This window comes from Cucumis melo, chromosome 12 (assembly GCF_025177605.1).
Source record: "Cucumis melo cultivar AY chromosome 12, USDA_Cmelo_AY_1.0, whole genome shotgun sequence".
Taxonomy (NCBI): domain Eukaryota; kingdom Viridiplantae; phylum Streptophyta; class Magnoliopsida; order Cucurbitales; family Cucurbitaceae; genus Cucumis; species Cucumis melo.
This window is the reverse complement of record NC_066868.1, coordinates 9,748,238-9,758,992: the sequence shown is the minus strand read 5'-3', so window position 1 is coordinate 9,758,992 and position 10,755 is coordinate 9,748,238. Positions and strand designations below refer to the sequence as shown.

The following is a 10,755-nucleotide window of genomic DNA, read 5'->3' as shown; positions in this document are numbered from 1 at the left end:
GTTTACTTGACGCTTTTCAATATGTCAAGTAATCCAGTGTCAAGAATAAGGGAGATTTACTTGACAGTTTTTAAGCGTCAAATATAATTATTATGGAAATTCTGCTTTAAAACTTGGGTGTTCAATTTCAAGGACCACATAACTATTAAGGAAATTCATCATTGCATCATGTGTTCAATTTCTCTTCTATAACAGCCATTCCAACATAAACTTCAATACATTTTTCATTTAGCCCCTAAAATATGATCGTTCGTATAAAAATCTTAATGATAAAGTTAGATTTCAACATTTGAATTAAATTTAATTGATTTTGTAGTAATGTTTGGAGCATATATGATACCCTTTTAGTTATTTAATTTTAAGATATTTTATTATACTCCAAACTTCTAAATATAAAAATTAAAAATATTTTAGTCTCGACCGTCAAATGTTCATTCATCATTTAACTATAACATTACCAAAAGTAAAAACTCAATGATTAGATTAATTACAATTTATCAATGCGCAATTTTCCCATCAAATAAATAGATCGAATAAACAACAAAGACACAAACACATATATAAATCCAATGAAGGGTTTGTTATAATAATTAAGAATCAAATGTGGGGTTTGTTAAAAAAAAAAAAATAATTGTGTATGGTGAGATATCAATTAATAATTACACGTGGAGATCATGTGCAGTGCAATGAATTATTACAATTATGAATTATTACATATTTTAGAAAAACAATTTAAAGGAAAAATGAGTTGGTACATAATAAATTAAAAATGAAATGGAAAAAAATTAATTAAATTAAGTTAATTAAAAAGGTGCTCTTTGAGGGATGCCTTTCCTCCTCCTTGAATTGGAATGTGAAGAAAGCGTGTGATTTTGGTATATCTCACCTTCTTCTTCATTTCTCCCTACACGCAATCCTTCTTCGTCTTCTTCTTCTTCTTCATCCTCTTCCTTTGATCCCAATCTTCTTCCTAAAACTTCCTCATTATTCTTTCCTCTTGAGTAAAACCTCGAATTGTTGTTCGTCTTTATTCCGATGACCTAGTTCATTCATCCAAATAGTTGGTTTAATAAGAGAATATTGACTAAGGAAAATATGTAAATTCATCTAACTTAATATTTGTAATATCAATTTTTAAAGTACGTTACATATGTTTTATTCTCTCCTATATTGTCGAAACAATAATAATAAAGTATATGAAGTTTTAACTTATACAAAATAATTAATCGAAAAAGAAATGATAGAATACTTAATTTTAATAATTATATAGCCCGTTAAACTTATATATAACCTTTTCAAGATGAAAAAGATGTTAAACAAACTTGGTTTCTATATTTCAATTTCATATTTATTCTTTTGTATGTGTTTGATATTTTATTATTCACAATGAAAGGGTTGCTGGTTGTTGAATATTAAAAGAAAGAATTGGTTTTAGTGAAAAAAAGAGATAATAGGGGTGGTTATTATATATTATTATTTTGAATGTGTATTGTTTTTTCTAATATATAGAAGGCATTTTGTGGGTTAGGTAAGTTACACCCTCCAATATTAGGTCACATATATAAAAGTAGGTAAATTTCGATTTTATGAGTAACATGTCTATTTCATTGAAATAAAATCAAAACATATATGAGAGTATATTTTCATCTCAATTATGAAACTATATATTTTAATATTAGCATAACCCTTCTATATGAATATCAAATAATATATTTTATGATAGCAACAAACTTGATTAATTGCCAACAAAATATCACATTTATTATAATTACACAAATGTTTTTAGAAGGAAAAAAAATATATAGCCACGTGACCAACAAGTTGATAACACTTTGTTGTTACCTACTCATTTTAACTTATAAATAATTTTAAGAAGCTGAAGTCTCAGTAATTGAAACGTAACTCATATTAATGGAGACGTGAAGAATGCTTTTTTATATGTAAATATTTCGAACCTAAATAGAATAACGAGAAGATGGAGGTAGAAACCTATTACCTTGCAACCAAGAGAACAAAAACGAAAGGGATCCAAGAGACTTCTACTACAAATCTCACACACATGAGAGCCTCCTTTACTTGTTGAGCTCTTTGGTTGAGGTCTCTCATTTAGAAACAAAACTCTTGCACTGTTTATCACATAAGTTTGAACTTCACTTATATCCAAAACATTCTCTATCTCGGCCACTCTTACAACGTCGTGGTATGAAGATCTTCGAATCTACACATGCAAAATCAAAACAAATACTCTTTTAATACTCCAAATATATGTTCGACAATTTTATACCGTTGAACTATTTTTGTAAAATGTATTTCACATTTTATTGTTGTAAAGAAAGTTAATCCTTATAACCATGCATTAATCCTATATGATAAAACATATTTTAAACTTGTATCCAAAAGCTAGAATGACATTTGCACAACCCCACTTTCCCAAACAACAGAAAATGATATCAAAACAAAGAAGAATAGAAAGCCACCAAGAAAGTACACTACCAACCAATTGAAGAGACGAAAAAACATTAAAATCCTAATTTCTTCTTTTTTTACACATTAACATAATTCAACTTACGAAAACTTAAACATGACTTCAATTCGACAAATATATTAATAATAGCGACAGTTTTACTTTTAAACAAAGTTATAGATCCTGTTATATAGTTTTTACATCCTGAGATAACAAATATTTTTATTTTAAATCAAACCTCCTATACACACATATTGGTAATGGAGCACCCTCATCATTATTTCTTGGAATAGTATGCCGATTTCAGTGAAAAAGTTTTCGACCAGTAATGAATTGAAAAGGAAGAAAGAAGAAGGAAGGAAGGAATTAAGAAAGAAGAAAGGACCTGAATGACATGATGATGATGGTGTTTGTTGGATCTACAATAGAAGCAAAAAGAGGAAGAATGGGAGCAATCAAGGCAAAACATATTGCATTCACTTCTTGGAGCTTGTTTGTGTGAAGGACAAGCATTGAAAAATGTTGTAGACAGTAGACATTCAAGCCATCTTGGGATTGCACCCATTCTTCTCTCTCTCTTTGCTTTGCTTCTCATGGACCAAATATCTGAATATATGAAAGGCAAAGTTATCATGAGTTTATTTGGATTTTAAATAGACGGTCAGGATTGGGAGATGGTAGGTCAAGTGGGATTCCAGCCGTGCGATTGGATTAGGAACGGGCCGCGTTTGGATGTTACGCTAAAACCTATTTTGCCCAATTAAATATTCGCGTTGGCAGAATAAATTTATTGATAGTTTCTTTTTGAAAAAGGGGGAGAGATTGGGTGGAGAAGAATGTATTATTGTGTATCCTTTTGTATGTCCTAGATTGGTTTTGGACTATTATTTTGTACCCAATACGGGTTAAAATTAGGACCGACAAGAAAAATAGTAAAATAGAAAATTTACTCTGGATAAATGATAAATTTTAATTTGAATTGATAAAATAGAGAAATCGAAAAATATGAAAAAAAATTATTGCGATAATGTCTTAAATACCCCTACCTAAGTGAAAAACTTGCATATCAAATACAATTATTCAACAAACCACAAATATCCTATAATTAACTAAAACTCCTAAAAAACAATGATTACATCTATCCCTTAACTTTTACATATATATAAACACAATCAAATCAATTAACACCTATCAAAATCCTAATTCCTCCCCCCCCCCCAAAAAAAAAGCCTAAAATCATCACCATCAAAACTTCGTCCCCTTCATCCCCTTCAAACCTTCAAAGTCTTTCAGTAGTTACAGAAATGATTGGAGCTTCCAGCTTCATCCCCTTAAAATCCTTCAAAGTCTTCATACATTCGGTGCAAAGCAAAGAATTTTCTACTTATTGCAAGTAGCTTCTTCGTCAAAATGTAATTTGCGCTGCCACCAAAATAATTTTTTTAAAAATAAAAAGCAATAAAAAATACAAGTAAACGTAATTTGCACTAAAATCAATTAACACCTATCAAAATCCTAATTTCCTCTCAAAAGCCAAAAATCATCACCATCAAAGCATCGTCCCCTTCAAACCTTTAATAAAGTCTTTTAAACCTTCAAAGTCTTTCAGTAGTTGTAGAAACGATTGGAGCTTTCTAGCCTCATCCCCTTCAAATCCTTCAAAGTCTTCATACATTCGGTGCAAAGCAAAGGATTTTCTTCTTGTCGAGTAGCTTCTTCATCAAAATGTAACATGCGTTGCCACCAAAATAGAATTTTTTAAAATAAAAAGCAATAGAAAATATGGATATACGTAATTTGCGCTAAAATTAAGAAATCTAATCTAAAATATAATTTTAAATTGTGATTAAAAATATATATTTTATGTGTTATTTAATAATAATTACTCATATTGTTAATAAATTATTTAATATAAAAAACTCGAAAATCTTGTAGATATATTTGGCATTATTATAGGGAAGGTTACTGCAATCTTGTCTAGCAACAAAATAGCAGATTTAGTTAGGATTTACCAGACTTGAAGGCTTTTTGCAAAATACATTGTCTTTGTGAAATCTACGATATCCTGCCTCATCTTGGAGCCATTCAAGTACATTGTACTTGGAATATATGAATTATTCTATAACCAGGGGTACCAATAGGTAATTCAGCATGCGGGAGATTAACATGCATCAACTTCAATAGTCTCTGTGTCATGATGTGAATCTTGAGATCTGGGTACTTCACGGTTCAAATACGAGGTATTTTCAGCCACACCAGTCGATACAGAGTCAATAGCCACAAGTAAATCATTATCAGGAAAGTTTGACAAAACTAACATAAGCTAAGATACGTCCTTATCCTCAACAATCCGATTGAGGTTTGAATTGTTGCAACCATCCCAATAAATAGTTAAAAGAGACATAGAAAGATCTGAAGATGGGAAAAATCTACCTTAAATGCATTCTACAAATTCTTGAAATAAAGATGAAAATGAAACGTATATATCAACAACATGATAATCAAGATACCAGAAAGATTCAATCCATCTACCATCCAACAGAGTCTTTACTCGCTGTAGAGCCATAACAAAAAGTTGTTATGATCCTACTATGGTCTTCAACAACTAATTTTAAATGATGTACTATAAAGATTGAAATTAATCAACAAAAATTGTTAAACAAAAAACAAAACATTTAGTGTAAAAAATGCAAATAACATGAATATTGGTATTTCAAACAAATTTAAAAAATGCACATCTTCACAATATTTTTCTAGAAAATTTAAAAATAATTAACCTAATATGTTTATAGATTTATTCTAATTTTTTTTAAAACGGAAAAAGCCCACACGCCACAAGCCCACGATGAAAAATACCAAAAATGTCTCGTCAATCACGCCATCAACAATGCGCGCTATATATTTGGTATACGATCATTTACATTTGACTATCTAAATTTAAACGATTTTTTTTAAGATTCTTTGTACATGATCATTTAGATTTGATTGTTTAGATTTGGATAGCCAAATCTAAACGATTTTTTTTCAAGAATCTTTGTACACGATCGTTTAGATTTGATTGTTTATATTTGGATAGCCAAATCTAAACAATTTTTTTTCAAGATTCTCTGTACACGATCGTTTAATTTGGTTAGATAATTGTTTAGATTTGGTATACGATCGTTTAGATTTTGTATACGATCATTTAGATTTGGTATACAATCGTTTAGATTTGATCGTTTAGACTTGGATAGCCAAATCTAAACGATTGTTTTCAAGATTCTTTGGTACATAATCATTTTTATTTGGCTAAATGATTTTTTTCAAGATTCTTTTGATACAAGATCATTTAGATTTGGCTAGACAATCATTTACTTTTTATCCACGATCATTTAGATTTAGTTACCAAAATCTAAACGATTTTTTTTTTTAAGATTCTTTAGTACACGATCGTTTAGATTTGGCTATCTAAATCTAAACAACGTCGTTTTCAAGATCTTTTATATTTAGTACATGATCTTGAACAACCAAATAACAGTTTAAAAAGAAGAAGAAGAAGAAGAAGAGACGAAATACAATGGAAAGAAAAAAAATCACAGAGGAAGAGAGAAGAAAGATGATAAAAGGGAAGGGAAAACCTATAATATTTAAAAAAATGGCCAACTTCATGGATTTTTTCATTTTGTTACACGGGCTGTAAATATTTTAGTCGTTTGTAATATATATGAAAATTTTCCTTAAAAATATATATTATGTATTATTTAATAAAATATTAATAAATTATTTAAAGTACAACAAAGCGAAAATCTTGTATATATATTTGACATTATTTTAGGGGAGGATCTAAAATTCAAATTCAAATTGTTATTAAATATAATATATATATATATATATATATATATATATATATATATATATATGTAATGTATTATTTCATAAATTGTTTAAAATATAATGTAACGCCCCAAAAATTTAGATAATTTATTGGGCTTATTTTGAATCCATCTAATGAGAATTATTTGATTTAGGTGGGAATTGAAATTAATTAAATTTTTCTTGGATGAATATTTAATTAATTAGAGGTTTTGGCATGTGGTGTTGTTGAGTTTTATTAAATGGTAGGTTAAGAGGATTAAGTAAAGTTGTGGATTTTTAGTGTTGTTGAAGTTGAATTTAATTAAATAATTATGGACGCTATTTAATTAAATCGTAGGGTGGAAAGTTTGTTGGAGATTTGATAATTATATGTATACGTGGAAATATATATATAATTATTATGTTAAAGGAAAAGATAATTATATTTGTTGAAATATAATTATTTAAGGAAAAGATAGTTGTATTTTGGAGAAAGGATATTTATTAAAGGAGAAAAAGTAAAATAATCATATTTTAGGAAAATATAATTATTTGTAAAAGGATAATTATTTTGGAGAAAGATAAATAATAATTAATTATTGTGGAAGATAATTAATAATTATTTTGGAGAAAGATAAATAATAATTAGTTATTGTGGAAGATAATTAATTATTATGTAGAAAGATAAATATTGTTTATGGAGTGAAGTTGTTATGGTTGAGTTAAGATAATTCATGTTGGAAGTTATAAGTGATTTATTGGAAAAGATTTGATTGATTAAATTAATTGAGGACTTAAGTTAATTTGAGATTTTGGAGGGAAAAGTTAGTTTTGGTGGAATTGTAATTAATTGAGTATATATATATGGATATATATATTTAATTAATAATTTGGAAAAGTGAAGTTAATTATATGATGGAATATAATTATATTTATTTGGAAAAGAAAATAATCCATGAAGAGAGAGATGGTTGATTTTGATTGGACGAAAAAGATATATATTTATAAGAGAGAATAATGGTTTAAATATATATATTTATTGTAGATTTTGGTGAGAGAAAAATAATAATAATAAAGAAGTATTATTATTATTACTAATAGTTATAAATGCCTAAAATTAAGGCATTTATTTAGGAAAGATAATGGGAATAAAGATATATGTATATTTTTTTGGTATTTTATATATATATCCTAGAAGGAAAAGGAAAAGGAAAAGGAAATAATAATAATAATAATAATAATAATAATTGTTATTATTTAGGTCTATAAATAGCATTGGAATGCTTAAGATGGAAATAAAGGAAAAAGAAAAAGGTTCTTTATCTTCTTCTCTAAGATAACCCTCTGTTGTCGCCGCCTCAGTTGAAGTTAAGATTGGTCTCTTTGGAAGCTTGAGGATTTAAAGTGATGAATTTTTCATCAAGGATAAGAGGATTTTCCAACCTCCATTTGAGTAACCTTGGTAAGCAAATGAAATTAAATTAATATTTTACTAATTTAATTTTGGATATATTTGAGGTTTCTTTAAAGGTTCAATTGGCTAAACTTTTTAAGATCTAAATCTTGGATTTTTCCCAATCAAGGTTGAATTGGTTTCAACCCCAATTTTTAGAAAGTTAATTAATTCGGGAGAATTTTTGGATGTTAGTCAATTGCTAATTTCATTAATTAAGATACTAAGTGTTCCTTTTATGATTAGGATCAAGTTAATTGGAGAATTTTTACTGTCAACTAGGGAGTACCTTGTTTGGCTAAAATCTCCAGGTAAGAGATTCTCCTACTAGACCTTCGAACTGAAGTTAAGAGACCGCATGTAATTATGATTATGCATTGATGGTAGCTAAAATGCATAACTTGATGCTACTGATAATGACTGTCATTGTATTGATGTTGATGATGATGACTGAGATTATTATGTTGATGATTGATGATGATGACTGATGTTATGTTAATGACCGATAGTATGTTGTTGATGACTGTTGATGATTGTTAATGCATGATATATTAATCACATGATTAAGGACGTTAAGATTAATATTCATGCCATGTTATGATGTTATGTTATGCTACATGCTATGGATAGGGTGTTCTGTTAACTTTGTCTATTAGAGTCGTACCTGCATGGGTGTCCTTCGGGATCACCACCTATTTAGGACTGTGTGGTCCGACGGGACGCCAGTCTAGCATGTATATAAATATGATTCGAGTGATTCGACGGGGTCCTCGCATCCCGATTGTCTTAGTGTTACCCCGGGTTCACTACAGACCAGCATGTCCTAGGTGCTCCCCCGGGACACCGAAGACCAGATTTTCGTTCCTACGGGAGCGCATGTTGCACGTGTTCGGGAACGTGCCAGAGATTGGGTACCATTTTCAGGACTCTAATGGGAAGTTAACAGACACCTAGTAGGACTAGTAGTAGGTCCCTTACTGAGTATATGTTTATACTCACTCTTTCTATGTTTAACATTTCAGGCGAAGGTAAAGGTAGAGGAAAGCTGGCGAGCGACAAAGAAGGATCCGTGACATGTCATATGGGGACTCAGTTTTGCTTCCGCGTTTATGTTTCAGTGTTTTAATATTCCGTTTTTAATGAAAATTTATTCTTCCCTCGTTTCAAAAAGTGTCTCTTGTCATTGTTTTTTTTAGTAACGACCTCAGCTTAGTATAAAGAGTTGGGTCGTTACATATAACAAAGTAGAAAATCTTGTATATATATTTGACATTATTTTAGGGGGACGGTTTGTATATATATTTGACATTATTTTAGCTGTAGTTAAGATTTACCAAATTTAAATGATGTTTGCAAAATATACTGTTTTTGTGAAATCTGCGATATCCTGCTTTATTTTTGGAGCTATTCAAATACATTGCATCTGAAATATATGGATTATCCTATACCGGGTGTATATTCAGGTTTAATATAATTAAAAAAGGGGCAGGTGACGATTTTGCCATTTTTCTTATTTTTTTATTTTTGTCATTTTTCAAGTTGCTATTTAAAAATTTGTTATTTCCATGGTTATCTCTTATAATTAAGCAATCAACCAAATGGATTTTATTATCACAAGAATAAAATAGGGAGGAAAAACACTCTTTAGGCCCATTTGGATAAAAGTGACAAATCGAGAGTTTGAGTGTTAGAAAGAATTTAGTTATCATGACCTATTTTTATAGGTGTAGTTGAACTAATTCGTTTCCAATAGAGTTATAAATTTTCATTCACATTACCATTTAACTTATTGGGTCGAGACATGTATGCTTGACATTTTTACTATGGTCGGTCTCAGGAAAAAAGGCTGATTGAAGTCGATCAACTTCCCTTAGACTATGTTTGTCCTTTGGTTAAAGCTTGTGTGGGCCTCAAGCATCTCCTTTAGGTACTTTGTTAGGTTCAACCTTGCCTTAGGCATTAAGCACATTGGGTTAGGCCAAGGCCCTAGCTTAGCCCCACTTTAATTTCTAGGCGCACTTTGATTCTACGGTGCCACTTTGATAATCTCAAACCTTGTTAGTTTATTAGCTTTATCGTTTCTATTTTTTGCTTGATATTGATTAAATTCTTTATTTCAAAATTACTGACAAACGAATTTTGTCATCTAAATCCATGTCAAATAAATTATCGAATCACACACCCAAGTACTAGTTTTAGTGGTAAGTAGGGGTCGAACTTGGAGAGCACATTAATTTTTCAAACAAACTAATCTTCAGCTGAAGTAACGGAAGACGGGTTTTGAAGTTGTTTAAAATTGCACGAAAACTAAATTGCATGAAACAAAAGAGAATTGTAAAATGCAATGAATAAACTAAAAGATCCTAGCTTGGGTCTAAATGGAACTACCTATTTCGATTTTTTCGATCATAACATTTTCATCTCTAGATCCTGAATGTTAATCCCAACCAATTTGATTTAGAAATGGCAACCAAATTGTTTTAAGAAACTAACCGACACTAATTGAATCTTTGGCACTTATCAAATTCAAATCTATACCAATCACATTAAGATCTATGACAAGTTGGGCGAACAATTAACTTTCAAGTGCCTAACTAATTATTCTATTGATTTTGATCCTATGTTGGTTAGATCAATGCTCTTCTAATTAATTAGAATTGTAAGCTAAATCAACCATTTTCTTCTAGAAAAATATGCAACCTAGTTTCACGATATTGTATATGAATTCAAGGAAAGGTGTGGTGTGGAATAAAAATAATGATAAATTTATATTTTTTCTAAAATTAATTTTGAAATGTTTATTCTTTTAGTTAATTTTTTATCGTTATCATATGTTTCGACCGTTTCGATCGTTTCAACCGTTAACGACCACTACGACCGTTATGATCGTTTCGATAGTTACAAACATTTCTTAATTAATTTTACCATTTATCATGTTGAACCACCAATAATATATATAGCACAACTCCCTCTCATTTCAACATATCAAAACAAAGTACACATT

At 29.5% G+C, this 10,755-nt stretch overlaps 1 protein-coding gene across 1 annotated transcript; it reads right to left on the bottom strand.

Moving 5' to 3' along the window:
* Positions 1-585: 585 nt before the first annotated feature.
* Positions 586-3,072, bottom strand: LOC103500687 (protein RGF1 INDUCIBLE TRANSCRIPTION FACTOR 1). Its single transcript, XM_008464078.3, has 3 exons — positions 2,850-3,072; positions 1,997-2,218; positions 586-1,040 (listed from the first exon to the last, which is right to left on the bottom strand). Exons 1-3 carry the CDS (start codon positions 3,057-3,059, stop codon positions 804-806), a joined length of 669 nt encoding a protein of 222 aa, XP_008462300.2. The 5' UTR covers positions 3,060-3,072; the 3' UTR covers positions 586-803.
* Positions 3,073-10,755: the final 7,683 nt, after the last annotated feature.